Genomic DNA, 27733 nt, shown 5'->3' with positions numbered 1-27733 from the left:
CTCTCCCACTGGAATGTTCCGTCTCGCGGCAGATGAAATCCCACGGGGCCGGGAGGCTCGTTTCCTGGTCACTGCCAGTGCATCCCTGTACTTGGCGAACAGTAGGCACTCAGCAAGTGTTTATTAGGGGTGACTATTCCTCGGGTCCCCGGATGTTAAAAAAAAAAATGCACCTGCCAGCTTCACTTCCGGCCACAAAACGCTCCTCTGCTGTGCTTCCTGACTCTGGGGTCTGATTCGACATCAGCACCACCCTCCACGCGCAAATGTGCCCGCTAAGCCTCGCCCAGAGCCTCCCGCAGACCATCCTCTGTCTCCTGTACTGTGGCCTCCGGGGGAGAATCCTGTCCTTCGGCGAGCACAGAAGGTTGGAATACAGTCACCGAAAATCCTCTGGCTAGTAACCTGAAAAGACAGCAGACCCCACTCACCGTGAGGGATGCCGTCAGCCAGACTCTGCCAGGCTGTTCGATGCCGTGGGCAACAAGATTCCCTCGAGATCAAGGGCCGCTCGAGAGCGAAACACAAGTGGGAAAAACTCGGCACCGCCCTGACCTCACTTCTCGCAGGGCAGGAGAGACACAGGCGGCGTTTCCAGACCAGGAAGGCGGAGTGAATCCCAAGTGCACATCGCTCAGGGAAGCGGCATATGTTTTCCATTTAGACGCTGATATAAATGAGCAGTCTACTGGAATGGTTTGGAAGTACAGACCCGTGGAAAATACAGCACGAATCCCCGATGCTGTTCCTGTGAAATTAGTCATCCAGTGAGTGACGCAATGGGCGGCCGGATTCTTGCACAAAGCAAGAGCCATCAGAAATAACCTCGCGGTGCCTGCTTCTCTTGCGGGAACACAATCTGTTTTCGGGACCAGGTGGAATTGTCTTCAGGGTCCCCCTAACTCCCTCCCACACTGTCTCCTTTGCAGCTGGGGCCTCACAGCTGTTCAGCTCCATGAAGAAATGTCTCACCAACCTGTGGCCTGGCCAGCGCAGGGCTGCTGGCTGGAGAGGCGGCCGGGGCTGGCGAGAAGCAGCCTTTCAGGTTCACGGACGCCAGCGTTCCTCCTTGGCGGCCAGGCTTCCGATAACCGGGCGCTCAGCATCTTGGCCGGAGTCCTCCGCATTTCCACCTTCACAGGGTGACACGTTTTCAGGTGGCAAGCTGGAAAGAGGAACAGAGGCGGACCCGGGAGATCACGGGAAAGGGGGCGTTCCCGGTAGCACCTGATCTGCTTCTCCAGAGATGGGTCAGGGTTGCCCAGAAGAAACGTGGTTCCAGACCCGGGGACGCAGGGAATCTGCTGTGTCACCGAGACAAATGTCAGGTTCCGGATCTGGCTCACGGCTGTAGGATGGCGAAGACGTGAGGGCAACGGTACCCTCGGATCACGCAGAGTCAAGAATTGGGCATTATGTTCTGGGGCCACGTTTTCAGAGGAGCGTTGGAAAGCTCTAGGGCGGTGGGAAGGTGTCCTGCTAGTGAGGGATAAGAACCCAAGTTATTGGGAAGACAGAGGGAGGGGGTAGAAGGACCATTTCCATTTGAAACGGCTCCGGGTCTGTCCTAGGGAGGTGCGATCAGCCTTTGACTGTGAGATGTGCAGCAAAGCATATAGGAAGCTTCCCATAAGCAGCACTGTCCAGCCGGCAGCGGCCCGGAAAAGCGGTTTAAGAAGAGGCCGCCTCCTGGATGGCTGTGGCAAAGAGCCACAGACGAGGTGCCTGAAACCACAGCCGCTGACCCTCTCACGCATCTGGCGGACCTGGAGGTCGGGAGTCTGGTGACGGCATTTGAGGTCAGCCCTGGTGATCCTGGATAATCTCATCTCGAGATCCTCAACTTGCTCTCACCTGCAAAGACCCTTTTCCCAAGGAAGGTGGCATTTCTAGGTTCTGGGGATTAGGACCTGTTGTCCTGGGAGGTCACTATGCAGTATAGCACCCAGGTGGGATAGACAGCAAGAGAACTTTGTCGTTACTTGTTGGACAGTGTTGCCGTTGACTGCCTCCTTGACCTTTCCGGGCCTCAGTTTTGTCCTCTGTAACATGGGATCCTAGTAGAGTCATCACGTAGCGTTGTTGGAAGGACTAAACGGGAAAACCTGCCTGGTGCCCACAGCACTCGGCAAATGCTGGCTGTACCCGCATCACTGACAGCTCGCACGGCGGCATGACCGGTGTCGTGGGAGAGGGAGCTCAGAGCTCCCTGTGAGCGTCCCCACGGTCCAAGTCCCTGGACGCGGGCCACGCTGGCTTGGTCATTCGGGCGCGCGTGTCTGGCACGGCAGTGGGCTTTAATTCAGCGTCGTTTCCATCAGTGTCGGTGGTGATGCTGAGCGTGCAGTGATGTTCGATGAACGTCGAACCACATGAAGTTACCACGGTAGTTGGTCAAAAATGGTTGAATGTGGACAAGTGCGAATAGCTCCGGGTGTTCGATGGGAGAAAGAGCCACGTAAGTGCTTGGTGGTGGCGTTCATTACCCTCGGGGGAGGGGGGGGGCTCCTCAGGCCCCCAGACTCTCTCAGCGGCGGGAACGTTGGGCCCACGGCAGCACGGAAGGTTTCACAGCATTCAAAATGGCCGGGTTGGCAGCTTCTTGGCCCAGGGACCTAGGGACCGACGGCATCTTAACTGAAGAGTGACTGAATCTCCGGCCAGCCCGGTGCCTTCTAGACTCTTCCCGTGCCCCATTCATCAGGTCATTTCACAGATGTAGCAACAGCCTTTTTCATTTTTTAAAAATTTTATTAAAACTTTTTTTTTAATGTTTGTTTATTTTAGAGAGAGACAAAGAGCCCAAGCAGGGGAGGGGCAGGGAGAGGGAGACACAGAATCCGAAGCAGGCTCCAGGCTCTGAGCTGTCAGCACAGTCGTGTGGCCTGCCAACGTGGAAACATTGTGCTCTGAGCGGATTTGGGGGGAAGGCGTGGTAGCCCTTCCTTGCTTTTCCCACGACCCCTTTGTTGCTGAGGGGCAGACTGACCGCCCCGTGGTTGTTGGAAGGCTGCAGGGGCGTCTTTTTGATTTCAGGGTTCCAGTGGCGGGGAGGTGGGGGTGAGACCCACAGTCTCAGGCCCCAAGACCTGGCCGCCCCTCGGCCAAATCACGTCTTCCTTTTCTTGCCACAAAAGACGGCACCGGGAAGGATGTGAAACTGCGTCCCTGTCCGTTTGCGTGACAAACGCACAGAAAAATACTGGACAGTTCGGTAAAAAAGACAGGTGCGTCTTCTTCAAAGTACGCTCCACCCCCCATCCTAGCAGAGTCACCAGGAACAGTGAGGAGTGAGATGGGCACCGATCGTGGGCGAGAATGACGGCGAAGGAAGGGCTGGGCTCACCTGGCATGAGCGTCCAGTGGTTCATATCCACCTGCTCGGGGGCCCGGTGGGGGCTCAGTGGGGAAGCACACTCACACAGGGCTCTGTGATTTCGGGACACGGCAAGGCTGGGCGAAGGACAAGAGTGGGGCACGAAACTTGATTCTGAGCCTCCTGGCAGCCAAGGCAAAACAGGCTGAATTGTATCAGCGTTTATGTTTGACTGAGAGGAGGCATACGCATTTGTCCAGAAAGACAGGACTTTGTCATGCTATTGGAAAGCATGTGTCCTATGAATCCTTATGTGAAGGGCTTGGGGGAACGTCAGACACTTTTTAATTATTTTTTCTTTACTTTGGATTTTCAAAGATTTTTTTAAAAGCCTTCATGGCTTGTTTTTTTTTTAAATTTTTTTTTAACGTTTATTTATTTTTGAGACAGAGACAGAGCATGAACGGGGGAGGGGCAGAGAGAGAGGGAGACACAGAATCGGAAGCAGGCTCCAGGCTCTGAGCCATCAGCCCAGAGCCCGACGCGGGGCTCAAACTCACGGACCGTGAGATCGTGACCTGAGCTGAAGTCGGACGCTTAACCGACTGAGCCACCCAGGCGCCCCTTCACGGCTTGTTTTTTTATAGAACTCAAATTCTGATGTAAAAATTATGGTGACTAGACCAAGGGCCGTCTACTTTTTATAGAATTCCTATTTCCCAAAGAGAGACTGACTTCTGTTTGAGTGTTAAAACAGGTCTTGGTTGTTATGTTAGAGTACTGCTCCCTGAAGCAGGTCTTTCGACAGGGACACGCGAGGAGCCCCGGCCTGACTCGTGACTCTGGCTTCCCTCCGAGCCATAGCTTCTGAGTGATGAGCGATCCCGGCGGAGGTCCTTGGGCAGATGACCACAAGCGAGTGAATCAGAACACTCGGGCCCTGTGAATCGGGGTCGAGATCACATTTATAAACATAGCACAGAAACAGCACACCCCGTGTGTGTTCATCTGCTCAGGCAGCCCGAACAGAGCACCACAGCCTGGGCGGCTTAAACGACAGAAACCCATTCGCTCCCAGTCCAGGAGACTGAAGTCCCCGATCCAGGCGTGGGCAGGGCTGGCTTCTCCTGAGGCCTCTCTCCTGGGTGTGCAGACGCCATCCCCTCCTGTGTCCTCACCTGGTGGTCCCTCTGTGTGTGTCTGTGTCCTGATCTCTTCCCATAGGGACACCGGTCAGATGGGAGTAGGGCCACCCTCGCGGCCTCACTTTAAATCACCTCTTTAAAGACCTGATCTCCAAACACAGTCACATTCGCAGGTGCTGGGGGTTAGGGCTCCAAGAGATGAATTTGGGGAGGACACAGTTCATCCCCTGACGCACCATCGTGGCCACAATGCACACCCTTGGGTTGCTTTTGTGTTGGTTCTTGTGAATAACGCTGCAATGAACATGGGGGGGGGGGGCGGGTGCCGGTGTCTCCCAGAAAGTGTGGTTTCTTTGGTTTGAATACACGCCCAGAAGCGTGGGGTAGATCTATTTTTAACTTTTTGAGGCACCCGCATCCCATCTCCGCCGTGGGCTCACCACACCCCCACCAGCGGCGCACGTCCGCATCGGCGAGCGCGTTCTCTCTCGTCCTTCTGATAACTGGCCACGCTGACAGGCGTGAGCTCGTGTCTGCGTGTGGTTTTGATTTGCATTTCCTGACGGTCAGTGACGCTGAGCATCTTGTCCTGTGTCTGTTGGCCGTGCGGACGTCTTCTTCGGAGATCCTCTGCCCACATTTTAACTGGATTGTGGGGGGCGTTTTTGCTGCCGAGTTGTAGACGTCCTCGCTACGCCTTGGATGTTGGCCCCTTCTCGGACACGTGACTTGCGAACATTTCCTCCCGTCCTGCGGGCTGATGGTTCCCCTTGCTGTGCAGAAGCGTTTTATCTTGGCCTGACGGAGTCCCACTGCTGGCTTTTCGCCTTTTCGTTGCTTCTCTGGTGTCGCCTCATCTTCCTCGTTCTCTTCTTCCACAGACTGCCCTCCCATCCGGGACTACATGACCCTCAACGTCACCAGCAGCAGCTTTCGGGTGTCTTGGCGTTTACATTCTCCCTGGCCCCGCACTTTCCACGTGCAGGTATACAAGGGGGAGGAGCTCCTCCGGAGCGCCAGGGCCGTGGGGAGGAGCCTGGAGGTGGCGGGGCTGGAGGCCGGAGAGCTCTACGGGGTGCGGACCGGCTACCAGGGCTGCGGGGCCAACGTCACCGCCACACTGGCCGTCAGAACCGGTAAGGGCACGCGTGCGCGCTCCGCCTGCTACCTGTGGTCTCCCCTCGCGCCCCTACGTCACATCTCGTCCGGGGGGCTCGCTCTCCCACCTGCAGCGAGGAGGGTCCACGGGGAGCCCCGCGTTCAGGTCGGAAGGACTGAGAAAGCAGAGAGCGGGGCGGAAAGTGTAACACAGCAGAAAGGGTAGAGATTCGCACGCGCTGAGAGACTTCCGCGCACCGAGTTCTCGGGGCTGAGTCTGTGACTCCCCCAAACCGCAGCTCACATCACCTGAAAGCCTCATGGCGCTGCCTCGCTTCCCCCGCGACGCACTCGAAAAGCTACCGTGGTGCCCGCCACGTGGGTGCCGTGAAGGGGTTTTCTTGCACCTAAACCAACATGTTATACGTACGAGCTGGGGATTCAGTTCCAACAGGGCAGCTGGCGTGGCCCGGGGCGGGGGGGGGCGGCTCTGCAGGTGGCCGACCTCGCCCCACCCCGTGACTTGATGTCCCCTGGCCCGGCCAGGCGGCCCCTGAGTGGGGCAGGCCCCGGTCACGTTGGTGGTGGGAGCCGTGTCCTAGGCCGGCCGTTGGCTGCAGACGTGGGTGATGGGGACGGTAAAACTCCCTGACACGGACACAGCTGCACGCAAGACGCAGCGGGGGCCTGTCCCGTGCGGGGCTTAGCGCCAGTGATGGTGGCAATGGGCAAACGAGGGACAGAATGAGCAGGCCTCTGATGACATCGGCCTCCACCCTTTAAAGGCTCTATTGAGTTAGTTCGGCCGCGTCAGGAGCCACTGGGAGGTGGTGGGCATTCTCGCGGAGAATGCAGACTCCCCGGGCGCAGGTGGGCACTGACCTTCCAGGAGGCAGTGCGCCGTGGGCAGGGTCGAGGCTGACGTCACAGGGACACCTGTTTCCTCTGAAGATGGGCGAAGGTCCAGCGTGGCACGGCGCACAACGCGGGTGACATTTCTGGGGCCCTCGTGGTGTGTGCACGCAGCAGTGGTAAATGGCCCCTGCGAGCCAAGCTCGCAGGCTGGGGAGGGGAGAGACTGCTAGGTCAGTGGACACGCGGTGACACAGCGGGCTCGGCCATGGACCTCGGTTTTACGCTCAGGAAAGGAAGAGCTGGGTGTCACCCAGTCCCACCTTACTCCCCCAGCTTTTCTTGTGTCCGAAGAACAGGTGCCTCCCTCGCAGGTGACCGCCCCTGCTGCTTGGCCTGGGGCACAGTGTGCTTTTACGTGGGAATTTCGGGGCACAAACCCGGAAGGCCCTGGGTGGATGGGGCGCATTGGTCACGTTAGTGCTGGGGCCCCGGGTGGGTCCGGCGTGAGGACCTGGCTGGCTGGCTGTGTGCGTGTGATCGGGCTGGGAAAGTGGCAGCCATGGGGGGTGATGGATGACCGCAGGGGCCTTCAGATCCTATGTGTGCCGGCTGAGAGCCGGTTCCTGCGGCAGGGCATGCCTCTGCCCCTGTCCCGCCCGTCCCTGCCCTGCTGTAGAAGTGTGTGTGTGTGTGTGTGTGTGTGTGTGTGTGTGTGTGTGTGTGTGTCGGGCGGCTCCTGCCCTCCTCCAGCACAGAAGTAAACCATCCTTACATCACGTCCCCCAACGCGGCTCCCGGATCCAGCAGCTTCTCTCTATCCTCCAACAAACGTCCCCTCAAAAGAAGAGGCTTCCTGGGAAGCGGTGCCAGCAAAGCACGTGACTTTTGATGGCCAGCGTCCGCTACTCTGTCCCCCTCTGTTGCAGATGCCCGGGTGTTCCAAGTCACCGTCAGGGTCCTCAACCGCAACGTGACGGGGGCCCTTCTCAACCGCAGCAGCACCGAGTTCCGGGACTTTTCTCGACAACTGCTCCACGAGGTAAAGCCAAAGTGCCACCACGGTGCCCCATGGTGGGGGGAGGGGGCGTCTGAGCGAGCCTCCCGCGTGCACCCGCCCCCACGCCGAGCCCCTTCTCTGCGACGGCGCCACAAGGGTGCGTCCCCCCAGCCCAGATCCCACGGTGATTACCCACAGGCTCCCCGCATGTGGGGCACTCAATCTAGATTTGGGGCCAAAGCGTCTCTGAAGACCGTGCTTTGATTCAGACGGGCTCTGTCACGTGATGGTGCAGCCGGGCTTTCTGTGGAACCTTCCATCCGGGGGGCCTGGGCATCTGCCTCCCGCTCCGGGGCGCCTTCGCTCGAAAGGCCTGTAGCGGGGGTGCCCGTACCCATCCCTCTCCGTGGCTGACCGGAGCCATCAGCCCGCGGCCGGGGAGAGCCAGGCCAGCGGGGACCCGACTGGGGAGCGAAGCAACTTGCTGAACCATCCAGAACCATGGATGGGCTGAGATTTTTCCCTTTCCTGCAAAGCGATGACTTAGCCTGTTTCTGTCGGGAGGCGCCGGTCGAAGACGCGGGATTCACAGCGCAGCAGGCAGCGTGAGGCTGCCTGCCAGTTCCCTCTGGCCCACGAGTCCCACGGTGGTGACACGGAGGGGCCGGGGGGGGGGGGTGGACACACACACACAGCGGTCTGCGTCTCAGCTGGGCAGCCCCGAGCTTAGGGAAACGGGATCTTGTAAGGGGCCGAAATCCGCCTAAACGTTGCTCCAGGGAGAGAGACACTATCTTTACGGGATCAGACATGAACAAGTCTGCCCTTTGCTCTGGAGGGACCGCTGTCTCCTCCTACGCTCTTCATCCTACAGACGTCTTGGAAAGAGACCCTGCAGCTGAAGGGCAGTTAGCGCTTTTGCTTGCAGGACGTGTAGACGTGGGACGGACGGAAGGAGGGTCACATTCTCCTGCCTGGAAATCCTCTCGCGTGTGCAGGCACGGTGTTGGGGGGGGCGCGGGGCAAGGCTGGTGTCTCCCTTGCTCGGCACGCTGGCCTCGGCACCTGGTTGCCTGTGTGTCTCCTGGTGGATGCAGCCAGCGAGGGGGGCAGCTCCAAATAGCCATGGGATCGTCCCTCCGGGGTCCCTCCTGTCAGTCAGTCCGTCCGTCCACTCCCAGGGTCTGTGTGTCACACACATTGCGGATGGGGCATCTCAGGTTCCAGATGGGGGCCCCGATTGCAGTGGTTTTCGCGGGCTCGCACAAGGCCGACGGGGCCCGGCCTAGCCCGGCTGTCCCTGGGGAGGCCCAGCTGGGGTGCAGGGCCCTGGGGTGCCTCGGCTTGCCCCAAGGGGCTGGTTTCTGGGCACCTCCTCTTGGTCGTGAAGGGGACACGTGGATTCTGTTCACCATCCGTCGGTCACCCAGACCCCGATGAACGGTTTTCTAAGACGCTAACGGAGGCCTCTGCTCTACGTGAGCGCCTGTCGCCTCTTCTCGGCCAGGTTGAAAACTCCTTCCCGCCAGCCGTCTCCGACCTGCACAGGAGAGGGAAGCTGAGGACACAGATGGTCTCTCTCCAGGCTGGAAGCGTGGTGGCGACGCTCAGGCTGACCGTGCAGGACCCCGAGTTCCCAGTGGGGGTCTCCACGCTGGCCCCCATGCTCCCACCTCTGCTGGCCAGCACCGTGTTCCAGATTGATCCGCGGGGGACGCTCGTGCAAGGTCAGTTCTCCTCCACACCCGAGCCTGCCGCTGGGGCACCCCAAAGCCCTGGCCCTCTAAAAGGTGGATCGAGTACGTGAAATGTGAATCCTCATTCTGAGTCTCTCCGTGGGATGGGGGAGCCTACCCGCGTCTCACATGTCCTTATTCCGGGTGGACGGGGACCCCAGAGCCCCTGCAGCTCACTGCCACAGATGGCCAGAACACAGGGTGGGTCTGGGCTGGAGGACCCTCGAGGGCAAGGGCACCGGGGGCTGACTGTGTGTCAGGGCCCAGCACCACTGCGGCCGGGCCACCTGCTAACCTAGGCGTCTATATCTATTCATTGGCCCAAACGTAATGTAATGTCACTTCATGTTGCCTTGAGGCAGGAAGTCACAGATCAGGGCAGGGGAGAGACCTGGAGACAGGGGCGGGGTGGGGGGGAGGCAGGGAGGAGAGACAGAGGCAGAAATAGAGGTACAGATGAGAGAGGCAGACTGAGACACAGAGATACAGAAGCAGAGACATAGGCAGAGAGACAGACAGAGACAGAGACATACAGACAGAGACATGAAGAGAGGCACAGAGAGACCCAGAGACAGACAGAGATATACAGAGACAGAGACTTAGATAGAGACAGAGACATGAAGAGAGGCACAGAGAGACCAAGAGACAGAGATATACAGAGACAGAGATGTGAAGAGAGACACAGAGAGACGGAGAGACAGAGACAGAGATATACAGAGACAGAGACTTAGATGGAGACAGAGACATGAAGAGAGACACAGAGAGACAAAGACACAGAGACAGAGATATACAGAGACAGAGACATAGAGACAGAGACATGAAGAGAAACACAGAGAGACAGAAATAGAGACAGAGGGACAGAGATATACAGAGACAGAGACTCAGATGGAGACAGAGACATGAAGAGAGACACAGAGAGACAGAGACACAGAGACAGAGATATACAGAGACAGAGACTTAGAGACAGAGACATGAAGAGAGACACAGAGAGACAGAGACACAGAGACAGAGATATACAGAGACAGAGACTTAGGTAGAGACAGAGACATGAAGAGAGACACAGAGAGGCAGAGACACAGAGACAGAGATATACAGAGACAGAGACATAGATAGAGACAGAGACATGAAGAGAGACACAGAGAGACAGAAATAGAGACAGAGGGACAGAGATATACAGAGACAGAGACTCAGATGGAGACAGAGACATGAAGAGAGACACAGAGAGACAGAGACACAGACACAGAGATATACAGAGACAGAGACTTAGAGACAGAGACATGAAGAGAGACACAGAGACACAGAGACAGAGATATCCAGAGACAGAGACTCAGATGGAGACAGAGACATGAAGAGAGACACAGAGACAGACAGAGACAGAGAGGCGGAGAGAGCCAGCCGACATGTAAGGAAGGTCTGGCCGTTCGAGCCCAGGGATGAGGCTCCCTGCAGGGAGAGCGGCTCTAGGCTCAGTGTCCGGGAGCCTGTCAGGGGCTCCGTCCGCGGAACGGGCGTCCGAGAGCCAGCTCTGTCCTCTGCTCTGAGCTCGGTGGCATTCTGGTTTGCTGTTCCAACCTCCCCCCCACCCACCCAAGGATGCAGGGAAGGCCGTGGGACTGTCACATCTGAAGTCACACCTGGGAAGCACCCGCCTGCTCAGCCTGGGGTGGGCTCGTCACGCCCCCCTCAGGGACGGAGACGGCAGGTGTCCTCTGCACCCAGCGGGTCTCACCTGGGCTCCGGGGGCTCAGTGCAGGGAGGCACAGGGTGCCTTGCAGGTGGGTCCTCAGGGTGCACCCTGGGGACCCGTCTGAGACCAGAGCGGAGCCGTCTGCAGGTGGCCCAGCCAGCCCTCGTGGGCTACTTGCCAGCTCTGTCCCTGTGTGCCAGGCGTCAGGCTCTGCCAGCTCTCTGCCGGTGTGCTGAACGGTGGCCCCCAAAGACAGGTCCCCCGAGAACTTCAGACCTTGTCTGGGAGGAGGGTCTTTGCAGATCAAGTAAGGATCCGCCATCATCCCGGATCGGGGAGGCCCTAAATCGGAAGACACAGAAGAAGAGAGAACCAGAGATGCAGGGGGAAGGCCACGCGGAGGCAGAGGCTAGATCCAAGGAGCCCGCAGAGCCGCAGAAGCTGCGAGAACCAGGGAGGACCCTCCCCCAGAGCCCCGAGGGGCTGAGGCCCTGCCCCCCTCGATTCTGGACTTCGGCCTGGCCTCTCGCAGTGACAGGGAATGAACTCTGTGGCCTCCGGCCAGCTGGAGCACCTCACAGAAGTGTTGTAGAGGAGGAAGAGGCACCCCCACTGCTAATATTCTAGGGTTCTCAGCAGGTCGTGTTATGTGTCCCGCCTTGCAGCCTTCCTGCCCGACAGCGGCTGTTTGCTTAACCCTGGACCCTGAGCGGTGGCTGTGGGGGGTCCCCCTTCCGCCCAGCCACGAGGAGGCCTCTGCTGTTTATCTGGGGGGGTGGGGGCTCCCGGCCCCATGGAGGCTCCTCCGACCCAGTGACCGCTGGCTTCTGTCAGGAGAGCCTGCAGGCAGCCCCCACTCTGAGAGGTGGCCCCGTGGCCGGGGGACCGGGAAGGGTATTCATTCTCACTGCACACGACACCAGCAAGCTGACCCCAGCACAGTGAGCTTCTGTCCCCTCTGCTCACACAGAGACGCTTTTCTCGGTGCCCTCGGAGCGTTCCTGCGCGACTCGGGGGCTCTCGCCCGCCGTGAGTCAACGCGTCCCAACGACGCGGTGGGGGGAGGTGGGGGGGGGCTGGCAGGGTCAGGGCGCAGCCCCCGCAGGAGAGATGGGACCCGGCGGGACCTGGCAGCCTGTTCTTGGGTCTCTCCGACCCACTGCTGGGGGGCCAGCTCAAGCGGGAGTCCCAGCTCGGCACAGGGGCTGTCCCCTCCTCTGGGAGGTGGGCCTCACCCTCTGCCCAGCTGCAAGGCTGGCCCCCACCCCCCGCTCAGCTGGCTGGTCCAGAAGGTGCAGAGGCCAGGGCAGCTCTCCCTGTGGACCTGCCTCCTCCCTCTGAACTGCACAGCTGCCCGGCCTGGGGCTTTGCTACGGGACCAAATGAAGCTGCCCCGGCCTTGCTCCGGGCTCACTTATGAGCTGCGCGCTGGGGAGGCCAGGTGACTCACCACGACTGAAAAGAGCCACCGGGTGCTCAGTGGTTGGAGCCCGGGTCTCAATTGGGACCTCTGCTCTCCCCCGGGCCCTGCCGCCTGGCCAGCCTGGGCTCCACCCCAGGCCTCCAGCTCCCCGTGAAACTCCGGGAGCTGCCTGCAGGCTGGGGGGGTTGGGCGAGCTCCAGGAAGACCCGCGGGCCCGGCCACCGGGGCCCTGTCTGCCGAGGCGCCCTGGCCAGGGTGGAGGGGTAGCTGTTGCATCAGCTGACGAGCCCGCGGGTCTAGCCCGGATCGGGTGCTTCCGCTTTCGGCTCTAGAGAATCCCGTGCAGAAGGACCTCGTGACCGGCCTTGACACGCACCCGCCTTACCGCCCAGGTCACCCCTGGCAGGTACCCCGGCACCTTCCTCCTCAAGAGACAACTCTGCTCAGAGCCACCTGCTCCCCTGGGGCCGGGAGGGACAGGCAGTGATCTGAGGGCTGGGTTCTGGGGCGTGGGAAACCTGTCCCCCTCCCTCCCCCGACCCCCCCCCCCCCAGCCTGGAATACAGCTTGAGATGTTTATTGCTTGAGGTTTACCATGAGTATCACACGTAGTGCTTTATCCTCAGTCACATGTCAAATGCATGAGACGAGCAGGTGTTTCCTTAGAGCAAGTATGAGTGGGGGTAGGAGGCCTGGGGGTGGGGGAGGGACGACCGGAAGAGGAGGTCGGAGAGGACGGGGAGGGAAGGGAATGTGGTCCCCACGAACCTTGTTTCACAGTCTGGCCGATGCTGGTCCTGGAAAGTGCCGGGCTGTGGTGGGCGGGCAAGCACTGGGGGACCCCGGGCGGGGGGGGGGGGGTGGCTGACACACTTACCTAGCACTCTTCCTTGCTCAGCTCAGAAGCTGAGGTGACATGGTGTCTTTGGGATTCTTAGAGTGGTTTCCCAGACTGGGGAGGAGCGCTCCAAGGCCGCGTCACCGAAAGTTCAGGTCGCACTTAGCCGGACTCCTCCTGGCTCGCTCGGTTCTCTTTGTTAAAGTGCTAAAACATTAGGCGATGTTGACGCATCAGAGAGAAGGGAAGGCGCCCTGCTTTTTGGGGTCTGGCGACAAAGAATGCACGAGAGAGGAATATAGCCACACCGGTGGGTGCCAACTCGGCCCCGCCAGCCGTGAAGGTCGGAGCAAGCAGATGCTCAGCCTGCGGTCTTGGTTCAGGGACAGGCTTCTGGGGAGGGATCTGTGGACCGCCTGCCTCTGGGGCCGCCGGATGCCCAGGGCACTTCCCCTCCCCCGGTGGGCTGCAGACATGGTTGAGAAGATCCCTGTTCTGTTTCCTAAGTGCCCGCGGGCCACTTCTCACGGGCTCTGTCCTGTTCCTCTCCTGCCCGGCAGATTGGGACGAGTGTGCAGACAGCCGGGGGCACGACTGCTCACCCGCTGCCCAGTGCATCAACGTCGAGGGCTCCTACACCTGTCGGTGCCGGACGGCCAGGGACGCCAACCCCTCCCGCGCGGGCCGGGCCTGTGAGGGTGCGCCCCACCCCCTCCCCCAGCATTTCTGGGCCACACCCTGGCCCCCGGGGACCTGATATCCCGCGTCCTTTCTAACATCCGCTGGCCTCTGTCCCGCATTCTTTCCTTAGTCATGTCCCGTCCAGCAGGCTGATGTCAGTGACCAGCACCAAGCCCCACCCTGAGCACAGATCCAGAGAAATTGCCCCCTTTTCCCAAAGGCCCCCTGGGTGCGGGAACCAAGCCCTGCACTTAGGTCCTGGCTGTGCAGCCACCAGGTGGAGCCCCCCTCCTGGTGTCTCAGAGCCTCATTTATCAGATGGAGAGGCCCTGCCTCACCCTCTGAAAGCACGCGGGAGGCCGTGGACACGGGCCCCCCTAAATACTCATAATGCCATAATCCCCAACGAGACTGCCTGTGTCCCCACTTGGGGCCCGCCTGGGAGGCTCTCGCTTGTGGGTGGCATCTGGTGGGTTTTGTTTAGGTGTTTTAGGACCAGACGTCTCCTCTCAGAGTGGATGTGTCTCAGCAGGTGACGTGGTGAGCCCCACGGGAGGGGTGTTGGCTCCAGCAACAGGTGTTACGGCCCCAGCTCTCAGCACAGAGACAGCAGCCCTTGGCCCAGAGACGTCTGCCTTGTGGCCCGGCCCTGGGCACCCGGGGGGCAGCCCTGCAGCAAATCAGGCCCAGACCCCGGGGCCCCCACCCAGGAGAGGGGGCAGCGGCCCGGTCGGGAAGGACGAGAACAGCACGAGGCAAGGCCTGGAGGAGGGAGCACCCGGCAGGGCCCCAGGCCTGGTGACAGGCCAGTGGCCAGCCAGCACGGCTCCTGGGACAACCCACAGCTCCCCTTCTGGGCCCACGCATGGCTCGCTGAGCACCCCTGGGTGGTTATCAAGAGACTCGAGCACGGAGCGGCCCCTCTGGCCCAGTCCCACCGAGGGCCCCACAGACCACATCGTCTGGCACGCCAGCCTCCCCACTGGGGACACAGCACCAGCAGCTCTGGACCCCACAAGGCCACAGAACTTGGTCCCCGGACCCTCCGGCTCCCCGGACCTTCCCTCGGCCCCCACCCCTGAGTCTCTGAAGCTTCCGGCCTGTGGTGAGTGCCTGGGGTCGTATGTCCTGGGGACACGTGGCCTGAGGCCTGAACACACTGGGAAAGAGTTGAGCTCCAGTTGGCAAAGCCTCATGCAGACGTTGAGTCAAAGTCCTGTGAGAAATACCCAGGTAGATTGCTCGTGGTAGGCAGGGCTGGGCCAAGTGGGGTACCGCGCAGCCCGGTCCCCGGTGGCAGCTTCTGGGCTTGTTGGGACAGCAACCTCTCTCCAGAGTTCTCTCCTCCCTGTTCCCAAGCCTTCCTGTCTCACCCAAGGCTGGAGCAGGAAGTCGAGCCCTGGGGCCGGGGGTGGGGACCCTGTACCACGTGCTCTGCCTGCAGGAGGGGACTTTGTAGGACTTCCCTAGGCTGGCGTCCCCCCCAGGAGGCCCTCTTGTGTCCCCAGGCCGTGTGCTTGATCTTAGCGTTCGGTGAGGCTTCTACTGTCCTGTCTCCTTGGAACATCGGATCGATTTTCATCTTCTCCGTGTCTCCATCCACTTCCCAGTTCCCGTCCCCATCGAGAGGGTCACGGTGTCCAACGTGACCAGCACCAGCTTTCACGTGGCGTGGGCGGCGGATCTCACCCCGCACCCCACCTTCCAGCTCACGCTGACCTCCCCGCGGAGCCCCGCGGTGCACCTGGAGACCCGAGACGCAAGCCTGACGCCGTCGGGCCTGGAGCCTGGCGTCCTGCACCTGGTGGAGATAGCGGCCAAAGCTTGCGGGAACGGAAGTACCAGGGCCCGCCTGAAAGTCAGGACAGGTGGGTGATGGGTTTCAGAAGCGCTTGTCCCCACTTGTTCTTAAAGGGAGGGGAAAAGTACGAGAATGGCTTTTAGTGGGTTGGGGTCCGACAGAGCTGGATGCCTTGGGGAGCGGCTAGGTCTCTGCCCTCTTATCAGCCTGGCTCAGCTCGCACGGGGCTGGCTGTCAAAAGTCAGCGGGGAGGCGGCGTCCTCGCGGGTCCGCGGCAGGAAAATACACGCGGCGCTGCTGGACTGAGCGTTGTGCACTCGCTCTGATGTCCCCGCTCTCAGAGGGCCTGCACTCGGCTTCCGGGGAGGACAGGTGGACGGTGGGACGTCAGACCGTCGGACAGCTCGTCTGTCGGCCCTGGTGCTTGTGACAGTTACGTGTTCAGATCAATCTTGTGTTTCCTCCTTCCTACCGGATGTTTTCCCGAAAGTCTAACTTGCCCGAACAGCCGAGGGCCGGCCTGACATTGCAGATGGGTCCCCAGATCTTGGGCAGCTGTCCAAGAGCAGACGGCCGTGTTCCCCGAGGTGGGGTGCACAGCCCTTGGGGGTGTCAGAGCTTCTGTCTGCATACTTTGAAGTACCGATTAACCAAAGACCAGGGGGTGAGAGGGGAGACGGTGTGCGGGGATGCCCTCAGGCAGGCTCGTGGCGAGCTGGAGAAGGGGTGGTCGGTGCCTCTGAGAGCCAGTGTGGGACTTTCCGCGTCAACATGGCCTCTGCAGGTCTCACCTGCCGGCAGGAGAGGCCACCCGTGGGCGTGTGACCCATGCTGGCAGTGGGTCCACGTCCCTTCTCACCCATATGCTCATCCGTCCTGCTCCCCGGGCTTTTCCACCAGGCTGCATTCTTCAGCTGTTGTGTCTGGACCGGTGGCCCTCAGGCACAGTGACGGGAGTGATCCCCAGGGCGTGGTTTTGGGGGTCATCCAGCAGTATGTCCTGGGATGGCTTTGGGGTTTGTGGGGGCAGAGGAACCTTGGCCTTTCCCTCCACTGCCCGGAAGGCTGGGCACGGAGCAAGAACCCCACAGACATCTGGTGGAGGACTGAACGAGGGGGCTGCTGGTCCAGGCAATATTCTTGGACCACATTCTCGTCCCACAGCCTCCAGAGGCCCCGCGTGGAGGGAACAGACTCAGATGGAAAAGACCAGTGCAAAAGCAGGGGCTGCCCTTAACGTGCGGAGAAACAGTGCTCTAGGGGAGGAAGGAGAGGGTCAGGACCTCTGGCCCTCTGTCCTGAGTTGTGGGCGCTGAGCAGAGGCGGGGCGAGGCCACCCTCTGTCCTGACTTCTCCGGGATGCCCAGTTGTGCACCTGTGGCCCCGGAATGAATAGGGACCTCTTGCACTCTCAAAGTAGTGCCTACCGTTGAATCACCTCGACACCTGTGCACAGAGAGAGAAGAGAGTGGCAGGGGCTGGCCTGGTTCTGCAGCCTCCGGAAGCTTCTCTCTCTGTGCCCAGGCTGTGTGCCGTCACCCTCTGGGGTGGGCTGGGCTGTGTCTGTGCACGCAGGGCACTGATATTCTTTCGGCCGACATGACAGGGCCATTATCAGGACGCGTCACCTAATACGTCACCTAACGCGTTTACCGTTACCTACTGCGTTACCGCTCCAGACGTGTTTATTCTCTGTCCCGCAGCGGCCCAGAAGCTCAGAGGGAAAGTCAGAATAGCCAACGTCAGGTACGTGGAGCCCTTCCGGAACGCAAGCAGCAGGGAGTATCAGGACTTCCTAGAGCTGTTCTTCAGGGTGGTAAGTTGGCGAAGCCAGTCTCTGTTTCCTTTTGGGATGTGCGGGAGGGAGGGGGGCAGAATCTCAGTCCCAGTCGAGCAGGACTTGTGCTTGTAGGGGCCTGAGACCCTCATTTCTGAAGGAAGCTGGGCATCTGGCTCCAGCGTGGTGCCTGGCGTCCCCAGGGTCTATCATTAGATGCTGAGTAGCTGCCTCTGCTGCCTCCTTGCTTCAGAAAGAGAGAGAGAGAGAGAGAGAGAGAGAGAGAGAGAGAGAGCAAGCACACGAGCATAGGGAAGGGGCAGAGAGAGAGAATCCCAAGCGGGCGCGATCCCACGACCCCGGGATCATGACCCTAGCCGAAATCAAGAGTCGGACACCAAGTGAGCCACTCAGGCGCCCCACAAAGAAAATTTTAAAAAATTGAGATCTATTTCACAGATCCTAAAATGCACACTTTAAAAGTGCTTAGCGTGGGAGCAAGTGACCTACAGCGTAGGGTGTAGATTCAGAAGTGATATTCCCTCGGGGCGCCTGGGTGGCTCAGTCGGTTAAAGTGTCTGACTTCGGCTCACGTCACGATCTCATGGTCTGTGGGTTCGAGCCCCGCGTCGGGCTCTGTGCTGCCAGCTCGGAGCCTGGAGCCTGCTTCGGATTCTGTGTCTCCCTCTCGCTCTGCTCCTCCCCTGCTCGTGCTCTGTCTCCCAAAAATAAATAAATGTTAAAAATTAAAAAAAAAGTGCCTAGTGCAATGGTTTAGATTTTATTTGTGAAATTGTACCACCATCACCGCTGTCTAATTCCGGAACATTTCCATCACCCCCAAAAGACGCCCCTCTCCCATTCTCGGTGACTCTCCACACCCCCCGCCCCTGCAACCACTAATGTGCTCTCCGTCCCTGTGGGTTTGCCTGCCGTGGGCATCTCACGTGCGCGGAATCATGCGATACGTGACCTTTTGTGTCTGGCTCATCTCCCTGAGCGCGTCTTCAGGGATCGACAGTGGCTCACCGCTCTTTATGGCCGGATAACGCTCCACCGAACGCAGAGGCCACGTTTCGGTCTCTGATGCATACTGGGTTGGGTTCACTCTCTGGCTGAAGTGACTCCTGCTCTGCTATTATGTTTCCTGATCTTTCTGAGGCTTCCCCTGTCGTCCCACTGACATCCCTAGAGACGGCGTATTGTTACAGTTTAGTCTGGGTGGCCGTCTCCGTGTTCTCTCTGCTGGCGCTTAGATGCCCCTTTGAGGAAAAGAGAAGGTGCTTGTCATGGTCTCACCGTCTTGCTTACACCTCATCCATTTCAGCTTTTCCTGACTCTGGGGTTTAAGCAGAGCGGCACCACCTCCAGGCCGAGCGTGCTAACGTGCTAGCCCGCTGGCTCGCTAACTGATTCTGCTCTCCCCTCACGGCATCGTTGGCCTGGAAAATGGGTCTCCCGCCTCCGGGAAGTGTCCCACTGGGACTCCTTGGGACCTGGGGTTCTGCCTTATTTATCCTGGGGTCCCCAGCTCTCGGCCCAGTGTGTGGACTCGAGAGTTGTTGATGGCTCCATTCACCCTCTTCTGTAGGTTCTGTGAGTGTGACACACGACACTAAGCCACAGCCCTGACCGCTAGTCCTCAGGGCTCCGGTGGTGCCTTGAGGCAGCCCCGTTTCCACTCACGTGTCTGGAGTAACCTTTCCTCTTCAAACCATTCCTCGCCTATTTCTGGGGACCGTTGTTGGTTTGTCTAGAATTTCAGGATAGCCAGTAATGGTGCGACTTATCACGTACGTAGGACTTTCGGACCAACTTTGGGAGGTTGTGGGTTAACACGACGCCTCGTGCCTTGTCACTTCTTAGCAAGGGGGCCTGGAGCTTTGCTTTGAGACTGGTCGGAAATGCAACCCAAAGTGACTTTAAGCCAGGCTTGTGACTGATCCCTTTCTGGACATCCCAGACAGAAAGAGAGAGAGAGAGAGAGAGAGAGTCAGTCATTCCGGTGGTTATGATGGTGCCCACGTGACAGCAGGGTGCCAGCACGTTTGTTCACGTTGGCTGTCCCCCACTGGGAAGTGAACCCACGAGCCTGTGCCTTGGGCCACCACACCCGGCAGGCTCTGGATGAGGTCAAACCCTGGAAGTGTACTTTTCCAGAAGGCTGGCGTTCTATGGACTGTCTACAGCCGTCATGAGGCGGTGTGCATCTCTGGGTGTTTGGACTGTGAGGGGCTAGGACAGAACGCCACAGCCTGAGGCATCGTGGCAGCATCAGCAGTAAAAGGATTGTTCTAGAAAACACAGTGAGAGGGACGCCCCCCCGCCCTCCCACGACCGCTTGTCCGGCCTGCGCCTTCCATGGCTCTGAGCCGAGGAGAGCAGGTTCTAAATGCCGTCGTGAGCCCCCCATGAGTGGCGTGCCCCCCGGGGTGGGGCTTGTGCGTCTCGTCCACACTGGCCAGCAGACGCACTCTGGGGGAGCGGGGCTCTTCTTGGGGCTCAGGACCCACAGGCACTGGTGCTGGACCTGGGACACAGCTCGCTACACCAGACCGGGCCCAGAACTGACCTTTGGCTTGGACCAGTCTGCTGCTGGCCAGAATCCCAGGAGGTGCCCCCCCCCCCCCCGGGGACAGGCACCCGCTTCCTCCTGGCGGGTGGCCCCTTACCTGTGCGGTTTCTCTAAAGGTGCGGGGTTCCTTGCCGGCCGCCATGCTTCGGCACGTGGACGCCGGTGGGGTCCAGATGGAGGTGACCCGCGTCGCCAACGGCAGCATCGTGGTAGAGTTTAACCTGCTGATCATCGCAGACGTGGATGTCCGTGAGGTGTCTGCTGCGTTCCTCGTCGCCCTCCGGAACGCCTCTCTGCTGGAGGTGGTCGGCGAGGACACTTTCATACAAGGTAGGCGGAGGCCGGGCCCCCCCGGTCACTCACCGTGTTCTGGAAGCGAGGAGGGGAGAGCCCAGCACGTGGGTCTCTTCGGGGTCCCCCTGCAGGAGATGCCAGTGTGGAACACACAGGCCCCTCATCTGTCTTATGGCTACTGTGCTATTTCTGGAGGTTTAAGGGCTCAAAACATCCTCGGGTGAAGCCGTGCGTGCAGCTGTCCGGAGACGCTGCTCCCTTCCTGGGCTGCGTCCCCCCCGGGTCTCCTGGGCCACCCACATCACTGGGCCGGGGGCAGATGCGTCCCTCTCTGCAGCCACACTTCCTCCCAAGAACAGTTTCCAAGGAGATCCTGGTAAAAATAAATGCAAAGGAAAGCAGGGAGAAAAGGCAATTTAGATTCTCTTCTCTAAATCGTATTAGTGGGCTTGAGCCGTCGTAACCAAACGCGGAGATGGAGAACCTTAAACACAGAAGTGTATGTTCTCACAGTTCTGGAGGCTGGATGTCCGGGGTAGATTTCCGGGGGGAGGGGGGCTCTCCCTGACATGGGGACAGCCACCTTCTGCCTCCGCCCTCCCGTGGCCTTTCCCTTACACCTGCAGAGGGGGTGCCTGGCCCCTCTTCTTACAGGAACAACAGTGCCATTGGACTGGCCTCCGTAATGGCCTCACTTGGCCTCAGTTACCTCCTAAACACCCCACTTGCAAATACGGTCACATTAGGGGTTGGGGCTCCCGTGTACGCATCTCGGGGACGCAATTCCGTTCGTGGCGCACAGCGTACGTGAAAATAAACAACAAAAACTTACATGTACCAAAACAACCAGAGAGAATATGAATATTTTTCTGGTTTTGGGAATAAGAAGGGTTTTCTAAGTTTCAAAACAGAAGGCAAACCAAGCCCCCCAGGGGGAAAGGCTCACAGGGGCGACTCCATAAAAATGTAAATGTTTTATACCAAACCAAATAAAGGCACCCCTGTGAAGACAACAACAGACCCAAACAGGGTTTGAGTAGTTTGACGAAGGATTACATCCCAAAGCGAGAGACGCCGTGCGTTGGTAGATAAGAAAGTGCTTAGGACCTGCACTTGACTTTATTTCGAAGACAAACACACCCCAGACCTGAACAACGTGTGACACAAGAGTTGCAAATGAGCCACAAAGAGCGATAATCACGGATGTTCCCACCGCCGCGGGCTGCTCTTGTCCGCGCGGGAGCGGTGGTGTTTTAACCAGAAATACCTAACACTGACCCCAGCAGCATCAAGCGGGTGCGGGCCTCGCGGGGACAGGATTTGCTCACACCTCCCGGAGATCAATTTGACCGTATTCATCAAGAGTTTTAAAGCTGTCCACCTGCTCTGGTTTTGGAAGGTCACTCACAGGACTTCACCCGACAGACATAGACCTCAGTTCGGACCACAGTTTGGGTGAAGAAATCCACCTTCAGTGTCACTTTAAAAGGAGGGGGCGCCTGGGTGGCTCAGTCCCTTAAGCGTCCGACTTCGGCTCAGGTCATGATCCCACGGTCCGTGGGTTCGAGCCCCGCGTCGGGCCCTGCGCGGACAGCTCGGAGCCTGGAGCCCGCTTCGGATTCTGTGTCTCCCTCTCTCTCTGCCCCTCCCCTGCTCCCATCTCTGTCTCAAAAAACGTTTAAAAAAAAAGAAAAGGCTGGGGGTGCCTGGGTGGCTCCTTCGGTTAAGCGCTGCAGAACCTGCTTGGGATCCTCTCTCTCCCTCTCTCTCCGCCCCTCTCCTGCCTGCTCGCGCGCTCTCTCTTGAAATAAATAAGTAAACTTAAAAAAAGAAAAGGAAAAGATTGGAAGTGGTCGACAGCCCCGTAACAGGGGAGATATTAAGTGTCTCATGGCACACCCACGCCATGGACTTTGATGCGGTCATTAAAAGCGAGGCGTGTTGAGACACAAAACATTCCTGAAATAAGGGTTGGGGAAGGAAGCGGGACTCCCACGTAGATGTAAAGCACGGCCCGAGCTGCGTCGCAGTCTGTGTTTTAAAGGGCTCAAGGACATAGGTCACCGTGAGAACTCTGTTGTATGTGGGAGGTGGCCTTAGGTGCGGATTGTACCCATTTTCTGCAGTAAACCCGTGTTGCTATGAACAAACTGAGTGACGGAGCCTAGAGACCGGAGCGAGCCAGTGGGCTGAGTGCCTTCCCCGGGGATGGCTCGCTGTGGGCACGCCTGGGCCCGAGACGAGGGGCCGGGGGCCTGTGGTCTTGTCTCTGTGGCCCCTCTCAGACCCGGGACCAGGACCCCTCCTTCTGGAGCAGCCCCAGCAGACGTCTTGACACCAGCTCGTGTCCCCATCCTGGCTGAGAAGTGGGTGCCGCCCTGTCCCCCGAGCCTCCCAGAACCGTCCACCTACGGTGTCACTCAGTGATTTTCAGCTCTGCTGGCCGAGATGCACGTCCCCCCACAAGGCGTGTGTAACAGCGGGCGCAGAAGCGCCCCTCACCCGCGGCCCTCGAGCCCCGTGACAGTGTCTGTCTTGCTTCTGATGTCACACAGATTACGACGAATGTGACAGCCAGGAGCACGACTGTGAGCCGGGCGCGTCCTGCCACAACACCCTGGGCTCCTACACCTGCAGCTGCCCGGGAGGAGCCCCCCGCTTCCCTGCGGAATTTTCGGGAAGATCCTGTGACGGTGAGAGTCTCACAGTCCCTTCTCCTGAGATACTGTCGGGTAATCTGTTCTTTGAAGGACTTTCGTCGGCAAAGCGTCTCTTTTCCCAACGAGGTCGGCAGGTTTTTCCGTCCTGGACGAGTTTTCTAACGTGTGCGTCTGTGTGCACACGCGTGTATGTGCACACGTATGTGTCCCTTCCCATTCTCCATGCGTCTCCAGCCTTGCATCTCCCAAGTGCCCGTGATGGGAAAAATCCGTTCATTACAGTGAGGCCCGCCACGTTCTCTCGGGTTCTAAAAGACGACCACACAGAGCACGCAGCCTGTGTGATAAGCAGCACGGGATAAGTGCCTCTCCTGGGGCCCTCCTCCCCCCCGCTACTTTTCCCGTTAAATGGGGCCTCAGGAGATTCAGCGCTGACGCTGAGGTGACCCCTGCCAGCCAGGGATCTGTGGTCAAGTGGTGCAAGACAGACGTTTATGCGAGTAAACACTTGTCACCGGAGACAGGATGTGCTCTGTTGGAGGTAGAAGCAGGGGGCTCAAGGGGACTGAGTTCCTGTAGCCCACGAGTGCGGTCAGGGAGGGCTTCCCGGAAGAGGTGTCTTAGAGCCAGTCTGAAAGGACAGCAGCACAGCACCGGGCAGCGAGGGCTGCAGTGGGGCGGGGTTAGGGTTAGGGTTAGCTGTGGTGCGGGCCCCTGCAGGGAGGTGGTGGGAGAGGGTGGGACGCCGGCTGCCAAGAGGCGGGTGAGGCCGGTCGAGAAGGCATGAATGCCACGAGCCGGGGTTTGGGCTGCATGTTGGAGATGAGGGACCTCGGTGAGGGGGCAGAGCAGTGGGTGAGCCCCACCTCGGGATAAGAGAAGGCAGGTGCCAGGGTGGCGGGCCCGGGAGGGAGCCCCCGGACAACCCTGAATATCTTTACAAACATCCAGCACGCAGCAGGGGCCTGTGTGGGGCTGTGGCCGGGACGCGGGGTCCACGTGTCTGCTGCCGTCCCTGTCTGTCCCTCCATGCGGGCCTCACGGGCCAGGGGTCGGTGGCTGTCCCTGAACACAGAGCCACCTTGGTTCCACCTCCTTGTGCCTTGCAGGTGACTCTCCCGGAAACACAACCCAGGCTCCCGGCCCCCCTCTGGCCACTGGCCCTGAGCAGGCCCCCACTCCGACGGGAACCGTGGCTGCCATGGCACCAGGTGCCAGCCCGGGTCCCCGGGGCCTGCCCCCACGACTGAACCTGACCGAGGCAGTCAGGGTGCTCTGCGACATTGAGAAGGTGGCCATCACCATCCAGAGGCGCTTCCTGCAGCAGGAGTCTATCCCCGAGTCCTCCCTGTACCTGGGACACCCATCCTGTAACGTGAGCGACCACAACAGCACGCACGTGCTCCTGGTGGCCGGGTGGAGCGAGTGCGGGACCGTCGTGCAAAGTGTAAGGGCTGGGCGGCCAGGGTGGGGCGGGGGGCTGCGTGTGGGGGCCGGGGCAGCGAGCGTTAGCACCATATGGGGGAGGGACCAGGGAAGGCCTGTGCACCCCAAGGTCTCTGACTCTAAGCGGGGGGACCCAACAAAGGGGGACAGGGCAAGTCTTCACCAGGGACCAGACTGTGCCCTGGAATCAGGAGGGAGTTTTGGGCTCTCACCTTGTGAGATTCTGGTGCAAAGGGCCTGGGGTGGGCTTCAGGGTTTGAAGGACGCTCCCAGTGATGCTGAAGCATAGCAGATGGAGAGCCGGTGGGAGATGGAAAAGGCAGGAAAGCTACGTGTGTTAACGTGAGTGTCCAGGTGTGCCAGTGTGTGAGAACACGTGTGTGTGTAGGTGTGATTGTGAATGTGTGTATGTGCGTGTGTGCGTGAGTGTGCACACCGGGCAGGTGGCCTGGTGTGATCAGGACGACCCGGCCAGAGGGACTGTGGTCCTACCGGGATTCGTCTTTACCAGCTGGAAGCCACTCTGGGCCCATGTGAGCCTCTCTGGTCTGCTGCACCCCCCCCCCCCCAGTTTAACCAATGGGACTGGGAGGCTCGGCAAGGTCAATGGGGGGGTCAAGGTCAAGGTTGCCCTGCCTCCGGGGACCAGCCCTACAGCGTCTGTGATTCTGCCTTTCCAGGGGCCTTCAGGTGTACAAGGAAGGCAGAGGCCCTCAGATGCTTCTGGCTGGAGCCTGGGCCTTGCTCCCCAGTGGGGACACCTGGGCCCCGTGCACTTGTAGGGGCTGAGCTTGTTCATGGTACCGAGGGCCACAGGCCCGGGGAGGCGATACCAGCAGGCAATATCCTGCTGGGCAGGAGGCACAGATGTGGACAGTGGGTCCGGGGGCTGTCCCCGGGGAGGGAGGCAGGGGTTCCAGAGGCTGGTGAGGGACACAGCGAGAGACTTCTTGGGGGAGAGTCTGGGCCAGAGGAGAGATGGGGCACGGATGGAGACGGCGGTGGGGTGTGGGCCTGCCCGGGGCCAGGCGCTGGGGCTGCAGGGTCAGCGTGGTTGTGTTAGGTGGCCGGCCGGCTGTGGGGTCAGTGAGCACTTAGACCTGTGGGGGCCAGGCAGCTGCAGGGTCATCGTGGACACTTGGTGGACCAGGTGCTGGGGCTGCGGGGTCAGTGTGGACCCGTGGGGCCCGGGCAGCTGTGGGGTCAGCCGGCACGTGGCTGTGTGGGAGCCCAGGCAGAGCAGCGCCCCTGCATGCTAAGCCTGCTTGTGCGTCCACCCTCCCTGGGGGTCCTCAGACCCCCTCTGGGTTGAAGGAGCAACCAGGACATTCCGGGGACCGCAGAGCCTTTGCCGGCCCCCCTCCTGCCCTCCAGCCAGCACAGCCTAAACATAACCGTGGGGCTTTACTTCTCCAGGATCCCCGACGGTCTCGTAGAGGTACCCGACACGGAGACGGGGTAGCAGCTCCTTGGCGCCTGAGCCCCAGAGTCTGTGGGCACAGGCTGGAGGGTGGGCAAGGGCACAGCCGCCCTCAGGGTCTAGGGCCCAAGTTCGCGCACCGCAGGCTTGCAGAACAGGAGGGAACGATGCTGAAAGCAACGCGGTCAGCGCAGCCAGGCAGGCTGTTGGGGCGGAGTCTCCTGCCGATGGGCGGGGCCCCGGGGGCGGGGCTGCGCGGACTCTCCGCCTGCCCTGTTCTGAGCCGGCCAGGCACCTGCTACAGCCGGTCCACTCAGTAGGGCTCGGCCCGTTCAGAGCAGAGGGGATTCATCTCTGATAATTATCCCAGCCCTGGAAGCCACAAAAGTTCTTGATGTTTCTTGACGTTTGTCGACAACTAAAATTTCCTCGAGGACTTACTTGCACGAGTACAATGGAGTATGTACAGTTAGCCGTCTGCCTCCTGGTTTTGGTTAAGCAGTTTAAGAATGCAAGCCTGTGTTTAAACAATTTTTTTAATGTTTATTTTGAGAGGGGGAGAGAGAGAGAGAGAGACAGAGAGACAGAGACAGAGCACGAGCAAGGGAGGGACAGAGAGAGAGGGAGAAACAGAATCCCAAGCAGGCTCCAGGCTCTGAGCTGTCAGCACAGAGCCCGATGCAGGGCCCGAACTCGTGAACTGTGGGATCATGACCTGAGCCGAAGTTGTATGCTTAACTGAGCCCCCCGGGCACCCCAGGAAGTTTAAACTTTATTGAGCTCTGAGCTCCTGGGTTTTTGGAAGAAGTTGAATTTAAGGCCTCCCTACTAAGTTTGATGCACTGTATACAGATCATACAGAGAGGGCCCTGAAGAGACATGAATTGATCTACACCCCAGAAGATTCGGCAGCGTCCAGAATCATCTTCATAAACACTTCTAAAGTTCTTGTAGAGACAGCAGGGGGCTGTCCAGGTTGTCTGTGGCTCTTTTCAAAGCGATTTCGTTAAGTTTATTTATTTTATGTATTTATCATTTTTTTAATGTTTCTTTCTGAGAGAGAGAGACAGAGTATGAGCAGGCAAGGGGTAGGGAGAGAGGGAGACACAGGATCTGAAGCAGGCTCCAGGCTCTGAGCTGTCAGCACAGAGCCTGACCCGGGGCAGACAGGTTTGTTCTCAGAAGCAGAAGCAGGGGCGCCTGGGTGGCTCAGTCGGTTAAGCGTCCGACTTCGGCTCAGGTCACGATCTCGCGATCCTTGGGTTCGAGCCCCGTGTTGGGGTCTGTGCTGACAGCTCAGAGCCTGGAGCCTGTCTCAGATTCTGTGTCTCCCTCTCTCTGACCCACCCCCGTTCATGCTCTGTCTCTCTCTGTCTCAAAAATAAATAAACGTTTTAAAAAAAGAGAGAGACAAGCAGAAGCATCACTAGTCTCTACTAAGGAAGGTGAACTCCAAGAATCAGGGTGGTTTTCAAGAACTCTAATTTCACCATTTATATAAAAACCCAGAGAGACCAGTCATTTCCAGTAGCTTCCAACATAAGCTGCAGTCAGCTTACTGGTGTCTGCCCTGCTGTGTTTCAAACGTGAAATTACACTTGCTGTAGTTTCTTATAAAGCAGCAGGTAAGAAGTCGATGTAGGGGCTGGAGAAGCAAAAGAACATTCAAAACGTCTTCCCTGCGGTGACCTTCAGCCCAGGATCATCTGAAAACAGCCACTTCCCCGGTTGGCCGCTGGATTCCGTGTCTCCGTCGGATTCATGGGTGCCATTAGTGCTGCTAGGCTCTGAATTTCTATTTTCGGCCCACGCTGCCCTGGAAGCCTTACTGTGGCCCGATGCCCTGTTGTGCGGCTCACAGGGGCTCTGCCCCACTGCCCACGCGGAGTGGATGTGTGCTCCCGTGGACGCTCATCAGCACGTCCTCATCAGCATAACTTTAAGCCCCACCCCTTGCTCCCCCCACGTGGATGGTCCGACTTGT

The 27733-nt window shown here is 59.3% G+C and overlaps 1 protein-coding gene across 1 annotated transcript in view; it reads left to right on the top strand.

Moving 5' to 3' along the window:
• The window catches only part of UMODL1 (uromodulin like 1), a 65887-nt gene that overhangs the window by 23171 nt on the left and 14983 nt on the right, over positions 1 to 27733 (top strand). Inside the window, exons 8-17 of the mRNA XM_027041550.2 lie at positions 5343 to 5597; positions 7341 to 7453; positions 8919 to 9138; positions 13656 to 13793; positions 14309 to 14881; positions 15387 to 15644; positions 17281 to 17393; positions 20046 to 20259; positions 22779 to 22916; positions 23993 to 24330. Coding sequence (XP_026897351.1) covers positions 5343 to 5597; positions 7341 to 7453; positions 8919 to 9138; positions 13656 to 13793; positions 14309 to 14881; positions 15387 to 15644; positions 17281 to 17393; positions 20046 to 20259; positions 22779 to 22916; positions 23993 to 24330 — 2360 coding nt within the window. The remainder of the gene's footprint in view (positions 1 to 5342; positions 5598 to 7340; positions 7454 to 8918; positions 9139 to 13655; positions 13794 to 14308; positions 14882 to 15386; positions 15645 to 17280; positions 17394 to 20045; positions 20260 to 22778; positions 22917 to 23992; positions 24331 to 27733) is intronic.

Source organism: Acinonyx jubatus, chromosome C2 (assembly GCF_027475565.1).
Source record: "Acinonyx jubatus isolate Ajub_Pintada_27869175 chromosome C2, VMU_Ajub_asm_v1.0, whole genome shotgun sequence".
Lineage (NCBI taxonomy): Eukaryota > Metazoa > Chordata > Mammalia > Carnivora > Felidae > Acinonyx > Acinonyx jubatus.
The sequence above is the reverse complement of the archived record's forward strand: the minus strand, read 5'-3'. Positions and strand labels throughout refer to the sequence as shown.